Below are 25,763 nucleotides of genomic sequence, written 5' to 3' on the forward strand. Positions count from 1 at the left end.
TCTAATAAGTGCTACCTAGAATATGGTTGAGCTCACCCTGACCTTTAGGAGTCAGGGTAAACCCGATGAAGAAGCACAACACTATTATAGAGTGTGGGGGTTATAAATAAAAACAAGGAGGTTTTTCCTTCCCCACACTAGTCATGCCGAGCTATCGAACCCACTTGGGATGACCCAACCCTTTATCCCCTGTCCCTCTGTATTGGAAAGGACCATCCTGATGGTCCTTGGTGGGATACTTGTTGGTAAAACAGATTTACTAGGGAGGACGTATCCCTCTGTATCCCCTTCAATTAAAAAGGGTCCTCCCTACCCTCTGGATCCAGCAAGGACCCCCTTGTTTGGATTTTAAATTTATTACAAGGTCTGTGCCTCACCCGCTCGGTTTGTTGCAGTGCCACATGCTGGTGGTGTTGTCGATGAGCACCTGTCTCAATCTCCTCTTGATGGATGGTAGGCTTTCAGCATGAAAGGGATGGCCCTCAACTACAAAAGGATGATATAGAGCTGGTACTGCGCGAGAGATTAGAGGCCTCTGATCTCCACCTTTCGGAGATGGCTGCCCCAGTCCAGAAGCCATCCATCAGTCAAAACTGTCAGTTCTGGGTGGGAAAGGCAATCACTACAGATCTTTTGTACACTCCTCTAAGATCTGGATATGGTCTGAGATATCCCATTGAAGTTGGGGCCACTGGGGTTTCACATCCCGCGATAGAACCCGTATATGCAAACTGCATGCTCAACCAGTAGGATGCAGGAGGTCATTAGTCCCATCAGCCTCAGAGTCAACCTCATTGAAATGCAGGACTGAGGCTAAAAGATCGGGATCGTAGCCTGAATGTCATGGATGCTCTTCCCTGGAGGGTAAGCATGAAACTGAGCAGTGTCCAGAATGGCTCGGAAGGGAATGTTTGAGGAGTCAGGTATGACTTTGGCACGTTGATAGTGAACCCCAAAGATGACAGAAAGGTTCGCCATCGTCTGGAGGACGTAGTCGATTGCCTGGGACGAGCCCACTTTCAACAGCCAGTTTTTGAGGTAGAGAAGACTGGTACCTTTGACCTCCGCCATCACTTTCATGAATACAGAAGGGTCACTGGTGAGACCAAAGTAGAGCACAGTGAATATGCTCCTTTCCCATCACAAACCAAAGGTAGCGCCAATAAACAGGCAGGACAGGAATATGGAAATAGGCATCCTGCAGGTCCAATGCCATCATCCAGTCGCCAGGGTCAAGGGTAGACAAGACGCTGGCCAGGTTGAGCATTTTGAACTTCTCTTTGTTGAGTAAGAAAACTGAGAGCAATTGGATCCAGAAAAGGTCACAGAGCTCCATCCTTTTTGGGCACCAGAAAGTTGCAGGAGTAAAAACCACTTCTTACTTCTGGTGGTTGCGCCCTCTCAATAAACACTTTGGCAAAAAGGGTATGCACGATCTGCCGCAAAATGGAGAGATGGTCCTTTGTCAGTCGTTAGGTAGACTGTGGAAGGTGCAGCAGCAATGAAAGGAGAGCTAAAGCGTAATCTCTGTGAACAATTTGGAGGCCCCACCTGTCCATGGTGAGGGTTCAAGTTCAAGTTCCAAAATTTGTATAGCGCACTACTCACCCAGAGGGTCTCAAGGAAGGAGGTGCTTTACTTATCGAATATCCATGGTTTTTTTGTTGCTTTCTGAAGGAGAGGTGGTTCTGTGTAAGGCGGAGGTGGGTAGGGAGGGAATTCCAGGTTTTGGCCGCTAAGTAGGAGAAGGATCTTCCCCCCATGCTGGATTTGTGGATGCGCGGAATTGCGGCGATGGCTTGATTGGATGATCGTAGTTGGCGGGAGGGGGTGTAGAAGGAAAGCCGCGTGTTGAGGTATTCGGGTCCTAGGTTGTAGAGGGCTTTGTGTGCGTGGGTGAGGAGCAGAACGTTATTCTCTTGTTGACAGGGAGCCAATGAAGGTCTTTCAGGGGTCGGAAATGTGAGCTTGCCGGGGGATGTCCAAAATGAGCCTGGCTGAGGCGTTTTGGATGCGTTGGAGTTTTTTCTGTAGTTTGGTTGTGGTTCCGGCGTAAAGGGTGTTTCCGTAATCCAGTCGGCTTGTGACCAGTGCGTGGGTGACCGTCTTTCTTGTTTCGGTGGGGATCCAGCGGAAGATTTTCTTGAGCATGCGTAGGATGTTGAAGCATGATGATGAGACTGCGTTGACTTGTCTGGTCATCGAGAGGGAGGAGTCCAGGATGAAGCCCAGGTTACGTGCGTGGTCCGTAGTTATGGGTGCGGTTCCCAGGGCCGGTGGCCACCATGAGTTGTCCCAGGCAGAGGGGGATGATCCTAAGATGAGGACTTCCGTTTTGTCCGAGTTAAGTTTTAGACGGCTGTTTTTCATCCACGCGGCTACTTCTTTCATTCCTTCGTGTAGATTGGTTTTGGCGGTGTTTGGGTCTTTGGTGAGGGAGAGGATCAGCTGGGTGTCGTCTGCGTAAGAGATGATGTTGAGGTTGTGTTGGCGCGCAATGGATACGAGGGGACTCATGTATACGTTGAAGAGGGTGGGACTGAGTGATGATCATTGTGGTACGCCGCAGATGACTTCAGTAGCCTCTGATTTAAAAGGGGGGGACGCAAACTCTCTGGGTTCTTCCAGCGAGGAACGAGATGATCCAGTCCAATGCTTTTCCTTGTATTCCGACGTTGTTGAGGCATTTTATGAGGGTGCTATGGCAGACTGTGTCGAAGGCTGCGGAGAGATCAAGTAGGATGAGGACAACTGTTTCTCCGTTGTCCAGTAGTGTTCTGATGTCGTCTGTTGCTGCGATGAGGGTGGTCTCTGTGCTGTGTTTGGCTCGGAAGCCGGACTGTGAGGGGTCGAGGGATTTGTTGGATTCAAGGAAGGCGGCGAGCTGACTATTGACTGCTTTCTCAATGACTTTGGCAGGGAATGGGAGGAGCGAGATGGGGCGGTAGTTCTTAAGTTCGGTGGGGTCTGCAGTGGGTTTCTTCAGAAGGGCGCTGAGTTCGGCATGTTTCCAGTTTTCCGGGAAGGTAGCGGAGTGGAAGGAAGAGTTTATGACATCGCGGAGGTGGGGAGCGATGATGGAGTCTTCTTTGTTGAAAATGTAGTGGGGACATGGGTTGGTTGGCGATCCTGAGTGGATGGAGTTCATCAGGCGGATGGTGTCTTCGGTGGAGATTGGGTTCCAGGCGCAAAGGTTGTTAGAGTGCGGTTTTGGTTCGGGGTGGGTGGGGTGGACTGGTCTTCGGACTGGTTTTCAAAGCTGTTATGTATTTCGGCGATTTTGTTGTGGAAGAATGAGGATAGAGAGTCGCAGAGGTCTTGGGAGGGAGTGATGTCGTTGGTGCCGGCGGTGGGGTTAGTAAATTCTTTGACGATGTTGAATAGTTCCTTGCTGTTTTGGGCATTGTTGTCAAGTCGATCCTTGAATGCTGATTTCTTGGTGGATCGGATCAGTTGGTGGTGTATGCGGGTGGCGTTCTTGAAGGTAGCTAGGTTGTCAGTGGTTGGGTTTTTTCTCCAGGTTTTCTCGAGAGTACGACAGAGCTTCTTGGATTTCTTAAGGTCATCGTTGAACCAGGGGGCTTTTTTGCTACCTTGTTTGATTAGATGGTTTTTCAGGGGTGCTAGTTTGTCGGCGCTGTGGGTGATCCATTGTGTGAGGTTGGTGGCTGCTTGGTTTGGGTCCGATGATTTGGCAGGGGGGTTTTGGTGAAGCGATGTGAAGAGCTGGTCGGTGGTGATTTTGTTCCAGTTTCTTCGCGGAATAGGTTGTGCGGGGTTGTGGTTCGTGGTCTTTTTGTAGTTGAAGTGAACGCAGCTGTGGTCCGTCCAATGGAGAGCTGTGGTGTGATCGAAGGAGATGTGCTTGCTGGAGGTGAAGATAGGGTCGAGGGTGTGTCCGGCAAGGTGGGTGGGGGTGTCATCAGTTGTTTGAGTCCGAGATCCTTGGATGTTTGGACCAAACTGCCCTCCTCAAATGGGCCCTTCTTTTGGCCCCCCCCAGATGCAACAAGGCCCTGGTTCTTTCCCTTTTTTAGGGTTTGGCCCGAGACGAGGCAGGGGCAGGAGGAGACAAGGAACAACGACACAACAGGTCCACTGGAATACGAACACTCCACCACAATCGAGAATGGACCTCCGCAGCGGGAAGAAAGTCCCACAAGACACGGCAGGCACAAGCAACCAGACAGCCTCGTGATGAACCTTAGTTCATATGCACTCTCTCCCAACGAAGAGCGTCTTTTGAATAAAGGCTTGGGTTTTGTGGCCACCCAGAAGGGGGATCCTTTCATAGCCCAAATTGAATTAGCCAAGCTCTTCAGGAAAATAAGATTACACTATTTCTTTTCTAAACCATCAAACATGGGAACTGCCATTGAAGATAAAAACACCGGACTGAAGAAGCCATCCACATTTAATCCACCAAGTGCTGTCTTACCTCCTAAGGTTTTGACTTTCGAAACAGCCGTGGAAAATGACATTACACGCCTCTACAAAACAGAGACTAAACCCTTCATGAATCTCTCAAGAGACGAACAGCTGGCCTTGCGTTCACTATCATCTAATGACAAGATTACTATCAAGCCGGCCGATAAAGGCGGTGCTACTGTTATTTTAGACACTGAGACATACAGGAATGAATGCCTCCGACAGTTGAGTGACCGGAAGTCTTACCTGCCACTGAGAGAAGATCCAACAGAGAAACTACAATCTAAAATAAGCAACCTGGTAGAGGAAGCAACAACTGAGGGTTGGATAACACCACAGGAAGGACAATACCTAGTTACCAAATACCCTACGATCCCGTACTTTTATTGTCTTCCCAAAGTGCACAAATCTCAGAGGCCGCCACCCGGCAGGCCTATTATTTCAGGGATCGGCTCGGTTTTGGAACCTCTTTCGACCTTTGTCGATCATTTCTTGAATCCTATGGTCAAGGCAATGCCCACGTTCCTGCAGGACACGAAAGATGTGCTAAGACTCCTCCCAACAATACAGTTCGACATCGATACAGATATTCTAGTATCGTTTGACGTGGAGTCTCTATATACGTCAATCCCGCAAACCGAAACCCTTGAGGTAGTAGGAGCATTGTTGGAGCAAAACAACCACCAGTCCATCACCCCAACACACTTTATTATGCATCTAGCGGAGATTGCCATGAAAGAGAATTACTTTCGTTTCGAGGATACCACTTACCTGCAAACATCCGGGACCAGTATGGGCAGCGTTTTCGCGCCGAGTCTGGCGAACCTTTACGTCCATAATTTCGAACAGCAGGATGTCCTAACGCCCGCCAATCCATACTTACCATCACTACATGTATGGAAATGTTATATTGACGATATCCTGGTGGTGTGGCGAGGCACGGAAGAAGACTTAGTGTCATTTCATGGATGGTTGAATAGTAAAAACGCCTACCTCAAATTCACCATCGAATACAGAAGGACATCCTTGGCATTCCTTGACCTTAGACTACATGCAACTACAACTGCTATCGAATCAGAGCTTTATCGCAAGCCGATGGCTAAAAACGCACTACTGCGATATGATAGTTGCCATCCACGTGCACTGAGGGACAATTTGCCTTTCGGCCAGTTCCTCAGGGTACAAAGAAACTGCTCTAACAAAGAGGCCTTTGAGATCCATTCGAAAAATCTGGAGGTTCAATTGAGCGAGAAAAACTATCCTAAGCAAATTATCCGTCAGTCTAAAAAGAGGGCGTCTAATAATAACAGAGAGTCCCTACTGGAAATACTCCCTCCTAAAGAAAAGACCAATCGTATTGCCTTTGTCAATACTTTTAACAGTCGATCAAACCAAGTACAAAGGATCATAAAGAAACATTGGTCGATCTTGAAAACCGGAGGTGATGACATCGCTTTACCCATCTTTGCCTTCAAAAGAGGACCCAATCTAAAAGACCAGCTCGTCCACACATGCCCACGTAACAAGGAATCAAGACAAGTGGGCACCTTGTGGGACTTGCCTCCCGTTGTTGGTCATCACCCTTGTGGGGCATGTACTGTCTGTCCCCAAACCTGTAAATCCACCGAGGTCGACATAGGCACTAACCGCCCATGGACACAAAACAAATTCACAAACTGCAACAGCAGTAACCTCATCTACTTGATAACGTGTCCGTGCCCATTACGATATGTTGGGATGACCACCAGGAGAATACGTACACGGATACAAGAGCATAAAAGTACAGTAAGATGTCGAAAACAGGCTACCCGCCTTACGGCACACTTTTTGGAGAAAGGACATGGCCCCGAAGACTTCTCCTGGACAGTCCTGGAACAACCGTATATCCCTGATTCTTGTGCTGACATTAGTCGCTTCTTGTTTAAAATCGAACAGAAATGGATTTACCGCCTGAATAGCGACAAGGAGGGCCTCAATGAGCCAATACCGCGGATGTCCCTCTAAATGATGTCATTACATACTTATACTCTCAGTCATCTTTTACTGACACTATGAATCCTGACATGATGAATCCTCACATCAGGCTAGATACTCGTTATAACCACACAGACTATTGCTAGATGTTCCATCTCACTTTTAAATCAATGCCTCCATTACACAAAGAAAAGCCCTTAAAATAGTCATCACCAAAACGGCAATATATTTTGAAACCAAAAATCAATTTCTGGGTACTTTCCAGTATTAATAATAATATTGGCATATAATGGTGTCATCTTTATGTGTAACTATTGCCCAGAGAGTAATTTGCCTTGCCAACAGGGAGGTATCTAAAAAGATCCGCATGGAACTACATGTCCCAGCATTCCCTCACATCACGTGACCGTATTGGATCACGTGATGCTGTTTGAACTCAACACGATCTTACAAACAGCTCCCGCTGACGATCGCCGGTGCCCCCCAGACAGTACGGATGACTGCCAGGAGACACCGACGGACAGGTAAGCGGGCCGCACAGTGCTCGCTCTCTGGCGCGCACGCTGCAAGCCTGTCAACACCCACGCGGTAAGCGGCGCTGATCTTAAAGTACACTCGCTCTCCGCGAAAAGCGGCGCTGATCTTAAAGTATACTCGCACTCTGCCCCACTGCAAAGCCAAAAAATCCTTTTAACCAAATTTTGCTTGACGCAACTAGAATACGTGTCACTACTTGATCCTAGTCATTATTCTGATCGCTGTAGCACAGTACTGGCGGGTTATCCGCAATAAATCCACGCAGCAGTCGAGGGAGGTACCCAGTCATCTTTTGCCCCCGTGTAAACTCCATTCCTTTATTTATTTCTTTATTGATACACCTCTAAAAGTGACTCATAATTGTTTTTAGAGCGGTGCTCCTTATACCTGCGCTGCAGCCAGGTGGGGTGAAGCCTCTCAACCATCATATTTGGGTGAGTGTGTATATTGGAAACTATGTCCTAGTATGTGTGAATGCGTCTTCATCACACTATGGTTTTACTAAAAACTATTTGAATATGAATCATTCATGTTCTTCTGTTTTTTCTTGTTTGTTTGTCCTTCTGTTTGGATCCGATGCCACTGGGTACTATGCATTAACAGTATACGGTTGAGTACACCTGGAACTTTCAGGTGATATTTTTTCATTATTATTTATCAAAGCAGTAGTGTTTTTCTAACAAGGTCCTGAAGAATGCATTTTGAAACTGTTCTATGTAATGCAGAAACATGTTGACCATCATTAAGTGCGGTTATTATTTCAAACCCGCACTCGCACTTGCTTTTTAATCTTAGGGATTGGGAGATATTAATAAATTCAGTTTTTCTACCCGATTCACCTAATTTTACTACAACCCCTCACTTTTCACTTTTATCACCATACACTGCTTTTTTCAGTAGCCACTTGAATTAATTTCTGTACAAAACATACTACCCTTTTGTCACATTTATCGGTCACGGTAACATCAGACCGGCCGTTTTGTCTCCTGGGTAAGGAGAACCCAAATGATGAGAAAGAGGGCGGTACAGTGTGGCTTCTGATGGGAACTATTTTCTCCATATGCTCTTGAGCCTTGACTAGGCCTGCAGTTACTAGCATGCATGAAATTCTCACTGGTGTTTTTTACGTAGTTTTGGTTTTGTGATCCATTCTGTTTGACTTACTATTACTTTGACCCCCAGGTATTATTTGTTGTTGTAGTATTGTGTTCGGGGCATATACCTGGTTGGTCGGTAAACTTGCCCTTAGACCCTTCCTCAATTGTTGGTTGTGTGTGTGAGTCCGAGATTGGCCAGGTTGTCTAGGAGGGTGGTGGTGTTGCTGTTGTTTTTCTTTTCCAGGTGGAAGTTCAGGTCTCCCAGTAGAATGTAGTTCTCGGAGGGGAGGGCATGTGGGCTGATGAAGTCAGTGATGTCTTTGCTGAATTGTGTGCGGGGTCCTGGTGGTCTGTAGATGAGGGTGCCTCTGAGTGTCGTTTTGGGGTCGGTGTGAATCTGGAAGTGAAGGTGTTTGGCGGAAGTGAGGTTATCGTCGGAACTGGTCGTGATGCGGATGGTGTTCTTATGGTAGATGCAAAGGGGTAAGGCAGCAGGGTTAATTTGGTGAAAGAATTATCCATGGAAGGAAAGAGATGGGAATAGTGTGAGCGGGATATGATTAGTTAGAAACGAGCATTACATCCAGTAATGCCTATGCAGGGAGGGTGGGGGGGTAGAACAGTAGTGAAGAACAAGTTACTTACCTTCGGTAACGCTTTTTCTGGTAGATACAATATCTGCCTGTGGATTCCTCACCTTGTGAATATACCCTTGCATCAGCAAAATTCGGAAATTCTTTTTGTAGCTTCGCGCCGACGTGGACGCGGACGTCACAGAGACACGGCTCCGCTCGCGACTCCGCTGACGTCACCGATGCCTATAACAGGCCCACGCCGGCGTGATGACATCAGTTCCGCCCTTTTTTCCGTGCCTTCGAGGCACACGGACGGACCGATGACAGTAGATATATACACAATATACACAGTATAGAAATCAAGGTAACACACACAGTGTGAAGTAAATGCAATAAAACATTTTACAATAAATAATTCATTAATGATATTCTGGCAAAGAAGAGTGGACAACGGGGAGGCGGGTGGGTCAGTGAGGAATCCACAGGCAGATATTGTATCTACCAGAAAAAGCGTTACCGAAGGTAAGTAACTTGTTCTTCTGATAGATACATCTGCCGTGTGGATTCCTCACCTTGTGAATAGAGTCCCACAGCAGTCCCCACTCCCGGAGGAGGGTGTCCACTCTTCTAGACCAGGAAATCCTGAAGGACAGAGCGCGCAAAATGACCGTCCCTCCTCACTTCGGAATCCAAGCAGTAGTGCTTCGCGAAAGTGTGGAGGGAAGACCAAGTTGCCACCCTACAAATATCCTCTACAGGCACACCTCTAGCCAATGCAGAGGTCGAAGACTTAGCTCTAGTTGAATGAGCCCTTATGCCCTCTGGTGGTTCCTTACCGGCCAAAGAGTAGCAGATCTTAATGCAGAGGACGATTCATCTCGACAAAGTCCTCTTATGGACCGCTCTTCCTTTCTTGCAGCCAGCAAAGCCAATAAAGAGCTGGTCATCCATGCGACAGTCTCTAGTTCTGTCCAAATAAAAAGACACCGCCCTTTTGGTGTCAAGACGGTGTAATCTCTCCTCCTCCTTGGAAGGGTGTGGGGGAGGATAAAAGGAAGGGAGGGTAACGGATTGACCAAGGTGGAAAGGAGTCACCACCTTTGGCAGAAAAGCAGCCCTGGTCCTAAGAACCATTCGATCAGCATGAATGGACAGGAACGGGGGCTTGGAACTAAGAGCTTGAAGCTCACTTACCCTCCTTGCCAAGGTTATTGCAACGAGGAAAACAGTTTTGAAAGTCAGGAGCCTCATAGGACATTTGTGAAGAGGCTCAAAAGGAGCACCCATTAAAAATGTCAGAACTAGATTTAAATCCCACTGAGGCACAATAAAAGGGATAGGAGGGAACTTATTAGTGAGGCCCTTCAAAAACCTCAAAACTATAGGAGATTTAAACAGAGAAGGCTGGTCAGGCAAACAGATAAACGCCGACAGCGCTGACAGATAACCCTTCACCGTGGCAACAGCAAGCCCTTGCTGTGCCAGAGAAAGGGCAAACTGGAGAACATCAGATAAATGAGCCCTCATAGGATCTATGGACTTCTCCCTGCACCAAACAACAAACTTAGACCACCTATAAGAATAGATGGACTTAGTGGAGTCACGCCTGGCTGACAAAATGACATCCACCACATCGTGAGGGAGAGAAAAAGAAATCAGGTTGCCCCGTTCAATCTCCAGGCATGAAGGTGCAATGTCCGGAGGTGGGGGTGTAAAACCTGCCCCTCCTGAGAGAGGAGATCTGCCCTGAGAGGGAGACGGAGCGGCGGGTGAGAGGAGAGGTGGAGAAGGTCTGAGTACCACACCCTTCTTGGCCAATCCGGGGCAATCAATATGACTCGGGCCCGGTCTTGGTGAATTTTCCTCAGAACCCGAGGAATCAAGGGTATGGGAGGAAACGCGTAAAGGAGTTGCGAGCTCCAACTCAACTGAAACGCATCCCCCAAGGCTCCCTGCATCGGAAACTGGAGGCTGCAGAATGACAGGCAGTGAGCATTCTTGTGAGTGGCGAATAGGTCCACCCGAGGAGTCCCCCACATCCGAAAGATGTTGAGAACTACCTCTGGATGGAGCCTCCACTCGTGATCGGCAGAGAACTGCCGACTGAGACTGTCTGCACGAACGTTCTGACCTCCGGCCAGATGATTTGCCATCAGACAAATCTGATGGTCCTGAACCCAGGATCAGAGACGCAGAGCCTCTCTGCAGAGACACTACAACCCTACTCCTCCCTGTTTGTTGATGTACCACATCACGGTCGTGTTGTCCGTCAGGACTTGGATCGACTGACCGCGAAGGGAAGGGAGGAAGGCCTTGAGCGCCAGACGTATTGCCCGCAATTCCAGAAGGTTGATGTGAAGCAACCTTTCCTCTGGAGACCAAAGACCTTTGACCTCCAGGTCCCCCAGATGAGCACCCCACCCGAGGGTGGAAGCATCCGTTATCACTGTGGCCACCGATGGAGGAATCTGAAAAGGCTTCCCTTGAGACAGATTGCCTTCCACACTCCACCAAGACAGATCCGCTGCAGTTTCTCCGGAGATCTTCACTGACTCCCTGAGATCCCCGTTGTGCTGATACCACTGCCTGCGGAGGCACCACTGGAGCGCCCTCAGATGCCAGTGTGCATGGTTGACCAACAGGATGCGTGAAGCCATCAGACCGAGCAGGCGAAGGACCTTCAGGACTGGAACAACCGCTCCGTTGTAAAACAAAGGAATCATCACCTGTATGTTGCGAATCCTTTGAGGCGGAGGGAATGCGCGACATACAGTAGTGTCCAGTACCGCACCTATGAACAGGTTGCGCTGTGAGGGCACCAGGTGAGACTTGGGCACATTTATTGAAAAACCCAACCTGTGCAACAACTGAGTTGTCTCTTGCAGATGATGGAGCACCTTCTCCGGTGACTCCGCTTTGATCAGCCAGTCGTCTAGATACGGAAACACATGTATCCCCGTTCTCCTGAGATGAGCTGCCACCACCGCCATCACCTTGGTGAAGACTCGAGGCGCAGTAGTAAGTCCAAATGGAAGGACCACAAACTGGTAGTGTTGTGACCCAACCGTAAAACGGAGATACTTTCTGTGCGACTTCAGGATGGGAATATGAAAATACGCATCCTGCAAGTCGATCGACACCATCCAGTCTTCTTCCAGCAACGCCTGAAGAACCTGCGCAAGAGTGAGCATCTTGAACTTTTCCTGTTTCAGGTAAAGGTTCAAGATCCTGAGATCCAGGATTGGCCGAAGCCTGCCATCTTTCTTGGGGATCAGGAAATACCGGGAGTAGCACCCCTGACCCCTTTCCTGCTCTGGAACCACCTCTATGGCACCTTTTTTCAAAAGAGCCAGGACTTCTTCCTGCAGGCGAAGCAGGTGGTCCTCCGAACAATATCCCTGGCAAGGAGGGCAATTGGGAGGGAATTCCTGGAAAGGAAGTGCATACCCATTCTCTACAAGATTGAGAACCCAAAGATCCGATGTTATTAATTCCCAATCTTGTAGAAAATGAGTAAGCCGACCCCCCACTGGGCCCACATGATCCGGAATGGCGGATCTAGGGCTGCTTTGCTGCGTTGGCTGGGGGTTGGGAAGGAGAGGAGGAGGAGGAGGAGGAGGATTGACAACCTCTAGGGCGGGATCTTTGCCTGCCCCTGTACGACTTGTACAGCGTATTCTGTTGCTGCTGAGGCTGCTGCTGGGATGGTCTGTAAGAGCGAAAGGAAGATCTTCCGAACCCCCTGAAGCGTCTACCAGTAGTACCTCTGGACTGAAGACCCAAAGATTTTGCAGTGGCCCTACTGTCCTTAAAACGTTTCAAGGCAGCATCAGTCTTCTTGCCAAACAATCCTGAGCCATCAAAAGGCAAGTCCAACAAAGCAGACTGGACGTCCGCAGAGAACTCCGATGACTTAAGCCAGGCAGCCCTCCTGGTGGCTACGGAGGAGCCCATGACCCTTGCCACCGAATCAGCAGTGTCCAGGCCACTCTGAATCACCTGTCTCGCAGCTGCTTGAGTGTCTGAAATCACTTCCTGAAAATCCTTCCTGTCATCCTCAGGAATTTTCGGAACTAGCTGCTTGACAGAATCCATCAAGGCATGGATATTCCTCCCCATCAGGCACGTTGCGTTGGTCGACTTTAACGCCATACTGGCTGAAGAGAAGACCTTCCTGGCACTCTGATCTTGCTTTCTGGATTCTTTATCCCCAGGAACCTGTGGGAAAGCACCAGCAGATTTCTTCGAGCAAGCAGCCTGCACCACCAAACTCTCAGGCAAGGGATGAATTGATAAAAACGCAGGGTCCTCAGGTGCCACCCTGTATCTCCTCGCAACTGTTCTTGAAACTGCAGGAGTAGATAAAGGCTTCTTCCAAACCTCATAGATGGGCTCTGATAAGGCCTTGTTGAAAGGTAACACAGGCTCAATTACTGACGAGGTAGAATGAAAAACCTCAGTTAAGATATTAGGTTTATAGTCAGCAATAGGTAGAGTAATATTCAATAGACTCGCTGCTTTTTTTATAACAGTGTGATAAGGCACCACATCCTTTGACTGTACATTTGACACTGATGCCAACTCCCACTCAGGCGACAGTTCAAGCCCACTGGTCTCACACAAATCTTCAAAAGGATCCTCAGAACCCTGAAACTCCCCCTCTTCAGTATCCAAATATTGATACCTTTCCTCTTCCAGAAGTCTCTGAGCCTTTCTCCGAGACCTTTCCTTCACAGCAGAAGCCAACGGGTTCGGAATCGACTCCGACGGGGTCGGAGCCGGCGTCGAACCCGAAGTCGGACGAGGCTTCTCAGAACGAGGTCGGACAGAATCCTGCCTCGGAGTCGTAGGCATCGGCGTCGATGTGACTGGCGTCGACGGAGTCGGCGTCGAGCGCTTCGGCGTCGACGACACCGGAGGTGTCGGAAAATGCCAATGCGGTGGTATAGCCGGCATAAAAGGCATGAGGGGCGCAGGGGCGTAAGCCTGGGGAACACCCAAGTTGAATGCCATAGGACCCGTGGGACCAACAGGTGCACCAGACGGGAACATTGCCCTAGAATAGACACCAAACATGGCGTTCAAGAACTGAGATGGATCCTGACCTGGAGCTGGAAACTCAGGATATGGATCTCTGGGTCGTTCCTGGGGAGGCGGAGTCGAAACGACGTCGACCTCTTCACCGAGTCCAGGAACCGGGGTCGACGAACCCGCAGGCACGGGAACCTCGACTTCACCAGCCCCCTGCTCCTCACCTTCATCCTCCTGACCAGAAGGATTGGATGGAACTGGAGAATGGACCTGCTTATGAGATTCGGGTGAACCTGGATGTGAAGCCTCACCATCAGAGTTATGTTCCGACTCCGAAACCACCACTTCCTTACTCAGAAGCTTGACCTGGGACTTCGGTCTTGAACTAGAGTCTTTTTCGGAGTGATGACGTGACTCATGGCTCCTCTTCTTGTGCTTCTTCCTCGAAGACTTCGAAGCGTGAGCCGAAGACGACTCCGAGCGTGACCTCGATCGAGAACTCGACCTCGACCTCGATCTCAATCTCGATCGACGAGTTCGAGACTTCGAAGACTTCTTATCTTTAAGCTTAGCCACAAGGAGCTTTGCCTCTCTTTCTCTTAGCGCCTTCGAAGTCATCTTCTTGCAGCAAGGACAGTCCTCGACGTCATGGTCGGAACTTAAACACCAAACACAGCAATCATGAGGATCGGTGATAGACATAGTCTTGCCGCAAGCCTTAAAACCAGTCTTCTTCGACGACATCTCGAAGAATATAAAGTTAAACAGAATAACAGGAAAATAGTAACAAAGTTAATGTAAAGCTACAGTACGATCCCTGAAAACCGTTAGCGTCGACGACGCGGAAAAAAGGGAACTGATGTCATCACGCCGGCGTGGGCCTGTTATAGGCGTCGGTGACGTCAGCGGGGTCGCGAGCGGAGCCGTGTCTCTGTGACGTCCGCGTCCACGTCGGTGCGAAGCTACAAAAAGAATTTCTGAATGTTGGTGACGCAAGGGGATATTCACAAGGTGAGGAATCCACACGGCAGATGTATCTATCAGAAGAGAACAGCATAATGTAGGGTACTACGGGGGAGGTTGTCACTGTTTGTGAACTGCACAAACTTCGAGGGGGGAGATGGCTCTTTTGCACAGGCCGCATACTTCCTCACAACAAAAAGCGTCCTCCTCCACCACACTCCATCCGAGGGCCACACCACACCAAGCCTCTAGCAAGGGGGCTGTCAAGGACCGCCAGTTTAAAGTGATAGTGTGCTTGGAAAGAGGAAGTGCCAGAGAGGAAAAGCTGGAGCGTATTTTGTGAGGCTTACAATGCTTAAAAGTGCCAAGTGAGCAGGCTTCCCATGTGTGGATGCCAGAAAGCTCTGTGACGAGAAGTTTGTGCAACTTCCCTTCAATAGCAGTGTAAGGTTGGAGAGGACTAAATTTGTGTTGTAGGTCTGCGCCCGAAGTGTGACATCTAGGGCATCCAATGGCCGCTTGGGGAACAATTCACTTGATTTGGGCCAATGTGAGGTATGTGCTGTGCAGCATGAAGAATTGTAAATTCTTAAAACGAGAAATACAGGGTACATGTAGCTGAAACCGTAAAGCTTTTTCTCACTCCTTACCGTGCAGTGCATGATCGAACTCACCCTCCCGTTTATGTCGGAGCGTGTCTAGAGAAAGTGCAGTCAGCTCGTGTATTGCTTTATACAACCAGGTGATTATGTGACGACCAGAACCCATGGTTAAGATTGTCTGCAGCACATGGTGTGCTACAGGCTCAGTCACTGCAGAATTCCATGCAGTACGATAAGTGTGTGTGAGATGGCAATGTAAGAGAAACTGCCCAGGTGATAATCTATACTCAGCTACTAGCTGGTCAAATGAAAAATTGTCCATCTTGGAAGAGGTCACCAGCAGTGTGGATCAATCAGTTGGACCAAGGGTTCATATCAAGTGTGGTGTAGTATTCAGGGAATTTAGGGAGTACTCTAAGGGGCAGTGCGGGGGCATATGCTGGAAATTTGTGTGACATGTGATGTATGTGTTCCATTCATGTGAGAGCTATACCCACTTGTATGGATGGAGTGGTGGCGTTTTAGGTAGAAGGAGACAAAGGATAGCCTGGAACATTATCACTCTGTCTGCGTTGCACGTCCCCCCTACGTATCTTTTGTCAGTCCAGCGGGATACCTATTGCAACCGTGTCACCAGGTAATATGCCACAAAGGATGGGACCCCCAAGCCACCCCGGTTCAGCGGGAGCTGCAGCTTGCTAAGTGCCACACAATGCTATCCATTGCCCCAGATGATAGACCTCAGCAGGGAATTGAGCTCTTGGAAGAATGGTGGGGGGAGGGGAGGGAGGGGCACAGGAAGATTGGCAAAATGATAGAGCAGACTATGTATATAATCTTTTTTGCCCAGGCAATTTTCCCTATCGGGCCAAAAGGTAGTAAGCGCCAAAATTGCATTTGTGTCTCAATACCTTGTAGTGCTACCCAGAGGTTCCCATCGAGAAAATCCTAAGAGTTATGGTAAAGGCGAATCCCCAGTAACGTTGGACTGCGCCGTGCTATCGCAGAGATGTAGAGCCTAGCTAAATGAATCAAGGCGACTGATCATGGTGCAGGGGATATATTACCGATTTTTCCCAATTGACGCAGAGTCCTGTAGCCATTGTGAACTTGCTGAGCATTGCGCGTAAGCGGGTGATGTCAAACACAATGTCCCACACACAGATGAGAAGATCACTGGCTTACTGGGACACCACATGTGTCCTGTCCTCCAGTGATACCCCCAGTCTGCACCTTCACGTTGCAATTACAGATACAGTCTGATGCCTGGGGAGCATTCAAAAGGTGAGGAATCAGCAGCTAGAGGTCTGTATAAGAAAAATACCATATACTGGCTGAGGGAGTGTTTGATAGAGATGGATGTTCCTTGCCAGTATGATGAGATGTCCAACATCACCATGAGACTGCTGGTTACCACATGATTGGAATGTATCAGAAGGAAGATGCTCTTCTCTCCGTGAGCCAGAATTTCAGGCAACCATTTGACTTGGTGGAGCTCTGTGCATCAATACAGGGGAAACGATTGGAACCAAGGCCTTTTTTGCTGTTTCTCTGTATGAGTCAGCTGTTGCTTGCACCTTAAAAAAAGGAGCTAGACTACCAAGCAAGCTGAGGACCTGACTGTACTAATCTGAAGAACTGTTTCACCTCACCTACTGTGTCTTACAGCCATGCGGACACACTGCCTGCAGAGAGGAAGGTGGTGCTCTACAAATATGATTGTCTTTCCCTACTCTCAAAACATCGCTCCTCAGATAGAGAACCCTCTGCAACCATACAGAATTGAAACTTCACCCTCATTTGGGTATGAATGTTTAACACCTTGCCTGCCGCGCCGATTCTCCCCCAGTGCTGAACATTCCATTTGCGGGTGTGGTCGTGACGGAACCATTCCGTCATCCGCACAGCCCAACCGTGAGGCATGAAAATTACAAAAAACAATTTGATGAACAGAATGTAGATCAATGTCTTACATTCACCCCAGTACAAGGATCTGGGCCTAAATCCATCGTTTTTCGCACTCCACATCACCCTGGGTTAGATAATGGCTTTATGCAAATCAGCTCTGACCCTGTGCCCCATGGGAACAGTCCAGTCCGAACTACACAGCCATATCTTGTTTTTGCAACCGTGAGGCATGACAGAATGGTTCCGTCACTAGCATCGAAGGGTTTAAACAGCAGAGCTTGCAGTTATACTCAGCTATTGAACTTAAAAGATAATAGTCCGTCTAATTTCTTCAGAAGTCATAGAACCGGCTATTGATGTGTCGAATGGATCTGGGTTTCAAACCCCACACCACCTTTGAAGAGTGAGCATTGACTTGACCATACTACTCCCTGAAAGTCAAAACTGAAAAAATAAGTTTTTGGCTTGTGTGAGCTTGCAGTCGTACCTTGCTTCTGAGATTCCAATTACAACAGGCAATGCTTGTTACACGGATCACCCACTTGCCTTTGAGTTCCCTAGAGAGATGAGAACTTGCTTGAGTGTAGTCTTCTATATAATGGGCTTCCAATTAGACGTAAAAGTCTCACCACTCTCATATGGAGGGAGCTCTGGCCTTCGCAGAGCCTTGTGACAGATACCGCAAAGCTTATTCGATATGAACTCTATGAGCAGAGAGATCCGACTAAATCAATGTCATCAATGTGTGTCTAATCAACACTCTAAATCTAGAACCAGAAAGAAGCCATACTGTAAACTAAAAGGTGCAAGGCCAGCATTGAAATGCAACATACATATACTTCCTTCTTACAAATACGTACACATCATCTTACCTGCAGAAGATCTTGTGGCTCTTGTAATGCTTAACTGCTTGTCCACAAAACTCGCACAATTGAATCAGAGGTGGCTTTCCTGTTGATGCCTCCAAGTGCTTCATTCTGATGTGCTGTGTCAGGTCATCTGCAATAAGTAACAGTTATTATTTCACACCTTGAAATGGGTTTGCAAGACAAAAGCATCCAAGTGAAGGCGTTCCTCTTGCACATATGTTGATTTGCTTGCCTCCTACACACAATAAACATTTCAGCGAGCAGAGACTGCTGCAGAGGCAAACTACCCAGGACTCAAATGTAGACATTTTAGAAGAACAATGACATTCCGGATGCTCAAGGAGGAAACCAGCAATCCACTCCTTTCACAAGGATGTGAGAGGTCAGCTCCTAAGAATGTAATAACACATTAAGCAGAATTGTTTATTTAATTATTATTTTCCAAATTACATTTTCAAAATTGTAGGATTTTAGCAACAGCTTTGAAGGGGACCATGTTAAGTAAGTAATTCAATATTTCACCTTTGGTCACAGTATGACGGAGCACTGTTCCTCGGCAGCAGCAAAAATATCTGCAGTACCAACAGGGTATAGTTTGCCACTAGTCCCTTTTGTCGGTAAATAGAACAGCTGCAGACACAGTACCAATAGCAACCAATAAACTAGTATTAGTTTAAGTACATGATGCAATATACCAAGCTCCTGCGCTAGTTACATACCGCTTGCACATACAGTTACTCCAGATGGCGAGCCCATGTTCACTGTTGTACCTGCTGTTACTGCTTAACATGTCAACAAGGGCACAGCAAACAGGGAGGAGAACATTGACATCTTTCTTCAGCTAAGTATACTCTGGAGTACAATCCCTCAGAATATCCCCCATGCAGGCAGCCTACATTTGCTGGCACCCACAGCATATACCCAACACAGACAGGCACTCCCCCTCCCCCATGAAGCCAGCACTCACAACGCTCTATAATGGGACAATCAGGGTTTTCCTGGTCGTCTCACAAAATCCTTCCCTTGGACTTCATGCAGATAAAACACAGGCTCTCTCAGCACTAGCCCTTCTTCAGACCAATGCGCTCCCTTCACCGCGCTGACATTGCTTACAACAGATGTGCAGGGCACAACACTCTCTTCAGCAGGTACCCCGTGACTGACTACTTGTCTCATTAAGAGAAGTCATCCTCAGCACCACTCTTCTCCAAGAACCTTCCCTGCCCATCTTCCTTACTCTCCAGGATGCCCCCTATGCCCCTCACACACCCAGGTATCACTGCCCTCCTCAAATCCCCAGAATATTGTACCCCCTCTCTTCTAAACGTCCCCGATTGGTGACACTCACTAGGCCCTATGATCCAGGATGTAAAACAGCCACTAATCTCCAGCAACTCACCACACTGCCATTCGAGCGCCATTTGACAAGCATACAATTTACGGAACTGGCTAGGTTATAGCCTGCCACGTGCCACGCAGATTCATCCAGGGTAGAAAGTTAAGATGGGAATAAAAAAGTTGTTTCCTTTTCAAATATATGGAGGAATTTTTAGGGTGCACTACAGCAAAACGACTGAAACAAATTACATCAAAATTGCCAAAAAATAACGCTTCACTCATTAATAGGACATTTTTGTGGTGATAGGTGGACTTGGAAAGGTTAAGTTAATTTTGTCATGTGACCGTTTACTTGTGGTCATCTCTATTTGGGGCGAGAACTCTCCCCCTCCAAACGCACAACTAAAAGCGCCCACATGGACTGTCATCTAATTGTTCCAAATGTATCCAATTATTCCACATATAATCCATATAGTAAACATTTTTGATCAGTTCATTTTCCAACATAGTTCCTCCACACGTGGGGTGGTGCTTGCCAGCAGATAAATATCCATCCTAGAATTATATCTGATCACATCCACTTCACTTTGGATTTATAATTTAAATTTAAACATTGGTTGAGATCACTCCAAGAGGTGCCCGACAGCAATCCCTCCTGTTGAAGTCGGAATTTTGCCAAGAAGACCAAGGTACTTACCTTCGGTAACCCCTTATTTGGTATACACTCTGCCTAGTCGCAGATTCCTTACCTTAGATTATTCCTAATGTGTCAGACTGAATCCGAAAAATCTTGAGCAGTGCCTTTGAGTGCTGGCAGATGGCATCAGACGTATCGTCATCAGCATTGTCTGCACCCAAAGTGACGTGAGTAGTGCCTATTTAGACCCCCCCCCCCCTCCAGAGGGCTGACATCAGTTTCTTTTCATGACATTTTCGTGCCAGAAGCATGGAGCCACGTTAGAAAGCTGACTGGCCAATTAGCAGACACTAAGGACCAACGGGAGCCCGTCTAGATAAAAAATGCTGTTTGCAGAAGTGGGGATGATGGATGGGTCGGGAAGGACTCTGCAGCTAGAAAGACTCTACCAGATAAGGCGTTACCGAAGATAAGTAACTTATTCATTGATAGAGACTTATAGCCCTGGATTCCTTACCTTATAGTAGACACCCAAGCAATGCCACCCCGGAGGAGGGTCTGCGAACAGATTCAAATCAACACGTCCTGGAGGACCGAATAGGCAAATATGCCCATCACAACAGACCTGACTGTCGAGGCAGTAGTGTTTAGCAAACGTGTAAAGAGATGCCCATTTAGCAGCCTGACAGATGTCCAGGAACGGGACTCTGCGAGCTAACGCAGTGGTTGCAGCCTTGGCTGTGGTGGAATGAGTCCATAAGGCCTCAGGGAGTTGCTTCTTGGCCAATACATAGCAGATTTTAATGCAGTGCACAGTCCATCTAGGGGTGGCCCGTTTCTGCTCGGCTTTTCCTTTCTTTGCCCTGGTGAATCCAACGAGGAGCGTCTTCAGCATCCTTATTCCCTGTATTAGGACTACTTCCGTAGGAGTCTATGGCAAGGAGGAAAACGTGCCAAGAACTAACTGAAGACTGTTTCTTCTTTTGAGGTAACTGTCTCTGATAACTTTGCTGGTCCTTGGGGGTGGAGCTTGCCGGCTCTGAAGATGGCATTGCAGTAACAGAGCTCCCACTACTATCCGTCACTTATCCGAGCACCTTGCTGCCTTTTCGGCTGCTGTATGGGCTGCTCCAGCTGAGGAAGCTCTACTGAGCTGTCACGTACCTCTACTGCCCCTGAAAATTGAGAACAGGCGCCATAAAATGTGTCAGAAGGAGAAGTCTGCCCTGCCTGTTCTTGAGGCCTGCAGCCGATCTGGAGAAGACGCCCGAATTCGACTCCTCGGCGGAGCCTCCTTCGGTCACTCTGCTCTGTCTAAGGTGAGACGAGTGGAGTCCCGGGGGGAGTGCTGGTACTGTCTGGGGCCCCAGCACCTGCTGCAAGATCCACACCGGTCTCCTCTCTGCCTAGCCAGACACGTGGCCTGCGACGGTGCTGGTGGCGTTCCGGCAGACGACGCGGCCTGGTCCCAGACCGGCGCCTCCCGACAAGAGAGGCGAGATGATTACCCCTGCCTGGCTCTGACCCGGAGCCGAATCTGCAGAAACTGGTAAGCGGGAGGAGAGGTTGAATACCCGAGGCAGCAAGCCTGTGAAGCTGATGGCAAGAGAAGGGCTGAGTCGTAATGTTGGCAATCTTCCCTGGAGCTCCAGCTAAGCTCTGATTGCGCTCCTCCTGCAGATGCTGCAGTCATTCCCTATCGTGCTCCAGCCAAAGTAATCAGTGGCACCCCTCTTGCGACAACTAGACACTGCTAATAGGAGCTCTTTGAGTGCGTGCTCCCTTTCCCTAACAATGGCCTCCTGCGCTGGACGGTACTAGATGAATACTCAACCCACTGACGGCCCCAAGTGAGTAGGAGCTAGAAGCACTGCTCTTTTGCCCCATCCTGCTTAAACATTGCACACTTTGATTAGAAGTGGAGTGTGTGCCTGGATTGCTCTCGGCCCAATCAGACCCGCTTGTAAGCTGTGTGAGCCCCTCATAAGGTGCCTGCGGTGAGGTAGGGGATGACGGGGGCCTCACAATGATGGGGAAAGTGGACAAGGCCCAAACCAAGTTGCAATTCGAACAGTGGAAAATGAGGACCCATGAAGGGGTGACTCCCAGCTCTCCTCTGAACAGTGCGACATGCCTGAAGACGCACCTGCTGATTTGTGTCAGATCCTAGCCACCATGCAGCTAAGCCAGAGCACAATTGACGGCAAAATAAACTCATTGGCTTTTCGCAAGGACCGTATGTCTGAGCGATTAGATGGGCAGGCGGAGAGGCTGGACATGGTGGAGAGATGAGTGACAGAAATGGAGGAGGCACATATGGAGACTGACGCACACAAAAACAACTTAATAAGGCCTTAACACAACTACAGGACAAAGCAGAGGACTTGGAGGCCAGGTCTAGAAGGAGCAATATTCGAATTACTGGACTACCCGAATCCACTGCCCCAGGAATTATGGAGACCTTCACCGAAAAACTCCAGGTGACCCTCCTGGGCCGGGACATTTTTTCCTCCATATTTGTGATTGAGCGAGCCCACTGCTCTCTGGGTCCTAGGCCTCCTCTGGGAGCGCCTCCGCGCCTGATTATTGCCAAATTCCTGAATTACAGAGACAGGGATGCGACGCTCAGGAAGGCTAGGGAACTAGGGGACTTACAATATGAGGGCTCCTCCATCTCGTTCTTCCCTGACTTTACTCTCAAGGTCCAGGAGGCAAGGAGGCAAGTTACCCCATTGAAATGCACACTACGAGCTTAATACCTGGAGTACGCCATGCTCTATCCCGCGAGACTCAGGGTAACGATGAATGGCGTATCAAAGATATTCATGGACCCTAAATCTCTACAGAAAGCTCTGAAGGACTACTCCCAAACGCAAAAGAGCAAGGGAGATATGGAACAACTGCCAGAAGCAGCCGGGGGCAACCTGGATGAACAAGTCTAGAGACTTGAGCTGATGACGTGCTACCATGTGAGATGGAATCAATGGGAACGGCGAGGGTCTCTTTCGTATATAAACAGCTTTTCAGCCGAGGGCTCTACTATGTAGAGATGTGGGGTTACCCTGAACGTTTGAGGGGATTGACGGTTCTTGACATACAAGTAAGTGTGGATTGACTAGACAGCCACTCCCTAACGAGTATGAGGATTATTCAGCCATTCTGATATGGGGTGCAATCCAAGATGTCATATGCCCCTGTGTAGGAAGGTGGATACCTGACTATGGTTACCCCAGATTTTTTGCCTAGTGTTTAGCTGGTTTTCGACTTAGTTGGCCTGGGATCCTGCTAATCAGGGCCCCAGGCTATCTGCTCTCTCTTAAAAATGGACTCCATGTACCCTAGGTACATCTCCAATTGGACATTGGGTCACCTTATCAGCCCCTGTACAGTGTACTATAGGTTCCCAGGACATAGGTGCATCCAAGGCCTACCCTGGGCTGCAGCATATCTTTTGCCACCCCTGGCTGGCTATCCAAAATGACACAACCGGCTGATCACTCAGCTGGGGCAAGGTGGTGTAATCACCCCTTGCTTAGATATAGTATACCTATATCTTAACCTATATCTGGACACATATACACCTATAAGTCACTCCTAAGGCAGGCCTTAACAATCATGGAGGCAGAGTGCTTGGTTTTATGTGAGATGGTGCTCTAGCATAAGCTGAGCCTGTCTGCAGCTTTCGGAACTATGTCCCTTAGCTGTTCTGGGATATTGCCATACCATTTACTCTTAGGTGCATTATGAACCTCGCGGTTAAATGCTATCTTTGGTTTGGCTTTATGGAAACATGTTGTGTAAGGTGTCATAGTTTTTGGAATACTACCCCCTCGCCAGTCCTGGCGACGGGTGTAGCATTTCACCCTTCTAGAGGGAGAAGACATGTTAATTTCCTTAAACGCGGTTAAATCTAACCAGAGCCTCAGCATCACAAAATGGATGCTGCTGCCACAGACACGAGTCTGGCCTCCTGCTGCTGACCGAAACTCCAGCGGGGGAGGCCTGGACAATAGGTTTCCTGTCACAGGGAGGTGTTACACCACCCCAGACAGGAGATAGTGGATTGGGGCAGGGAGGGCTGAAAGAAACTAGACACTGCCTGGGGCACACAAGGTGTCCCATGCAAAGTTCAGTTCAAACCGGTGCTGGGGCTCTCCAGCCTCAGCTCTGGTGTGGAACTGGACAAAGGGAAAGGGGTGTAACCACCCACTTTCTGGGTCCCACCCATAGGAGGGACCTAGCAGGTGATCCAGCCCCTTGATTTGGAATAAAGGTAGGAGCGGTGCCAATGCACCTCCGATCATCGTGACTGAAACTTTGAAATGAAACTCTGGACCCTTCGACATCCTACTCAACGTAGAAGACTGAAGAATCTCCCTTGTGGTCAAGGAGTGGCCACCCTGTGCAAACAGGCACCATCAGCGCATCAAGACTTGCTTTGCCGTTGCTCCTGCTGGAGCTCCATCAACAGAGACCAACAAGACCTAGACTCCCATACTTTCAACAGCCCGATCCACAGTCATAGCAAAGCTGAGACCCGTGGAGGCGACGCGAGACGTAGGACCGGCCATCTTGAAAAGTCAACGAAGTGCTTCCTGTGCAGCTCCCGAGGCACCCTCGATGCTGTGCTTTAGGGGTTTAAGAAGCCCCAGCCCCGAGCAGCCTGTGCACTGAAGATCACCTCTCCACACTCACCGAGTGCTGCGTGGGTCCCTTTTGCACTTTTCCTGCTCGATGCGTTGTCCGGTCATTTGCCCGTTGACTAGTGGCCTCTGTGACAATGATCCATCAAAACGATACTGCTGGTCTGGTTGCTCCAGACTGGCCCTAGCTCCTCTGAAAAGGAGCCACAGATCTGACCTTCCCGGTCTGATCCACAAGACATCTTCGAGTCCTGCATGGGTTGCATTTGCCAAGGCTTGGTGACTCCGATTCGCGAACTGACACCGCTGACAGCAAGAGCCTTTGTGGCACAGCTCGTGTTCATTAGCTGGTCATCCTCAATCCTTCCTGGTCCACATGGCAGCGGCGACAAACTACTCGACAGCCCCTGATCGCAACCCAACATTGCCTGGTTCCGTCCTGGTTCCATCCTGGTCACTGGCTAGTGACCTAGACTCTGTTCCCTCTGCTTTCAGGTACTCTACATCTTCGATCCACCCTTGGATCCAACCGGACCCTTCTCTCCAGGCCCCCTGCAGCATCTTTTCCTCCAGGCTCAATAGAACTTCACGAAGAAACCCGACGCACTTTGGCACCTATGCACCCGCTTCCTGTGGGTGAGGTAACGAGGGTACTCCGGTGCCCCTGTAGTGATTTACATCCCTAGTGTCCTAGTTTCAAGTGGCTAAATTCTAGTCCAGTCAGAAGTCTCCTAAACGTATAACTTTCTGATTTTTACGCCCCATTGACTTGTATGGTAAACGCGGTTGCCTATAGACACTGCACCCGCATCCTGTGGGCCTCCTATGTCCTAATCTTCGTTAGTCCAGTGTAGGCCCAGCGATTCCCAAGGCCCTAGGCCTTACCATTGTTCGTGGCGTGGTACTTATACCACTTTTTTAATATATGGTTTGAGTGGCCACCCGGCCTATCCAAAACTGTGCAGCTTATTGTATGTTATACTGAGTTCTTTGTTTAACGCTTGTGCTTCTGTGCTCATAAAGAGTATAGGGGATTATTCTAGAAATAAATACATATATTATGTAATATATAACTTATGTGGTGTCCTTTCATTTGGTATTTAAAAGGATTGCATATGGTAAAACAGCTGGCTTCACATGCCCTCTTGAGTTTAGCCTAAG

At 48.7% G+C, this 25,763-nt stretch overlaps 1 protein-coding gene across 1 annotated transcript in view; it reads right to left on the reverse strand.

The window, feature by feature from the left end:
* LOC147727675 (uncharacterized) overlaps positions 1–25,763 on the reverse strand; it is a 382,784-nt gene that overhangs the window by 35,829 nt on the left and 321,192 nt on the right. Inside the window, exon 5 of the mRNA XM_086963156.1 lies at positions 17,988–18,114. Coding sequence (XP_086819282.1) covers positions 17,988–18,114 — 127 coding nt within the window. The remainder of the gene's footprint in view (positions 1–17,987; positions 18,115–25,763) is intronic.

This window comes from Lissotriton vulgaris, chromosome 3_1 (genome assembly GCF_964263255.1).
Source record: "Lissotriton vulgaris chromosome 3_1, aLisVul1.2, whole genome shotgun sequence".
Taxonomy (NCBI): Eukaryota; Metazoa; Chordata; class Amphibia; order Caudata; family Salamandridae; genus Lissotriton; species Lissotriton vulgaris.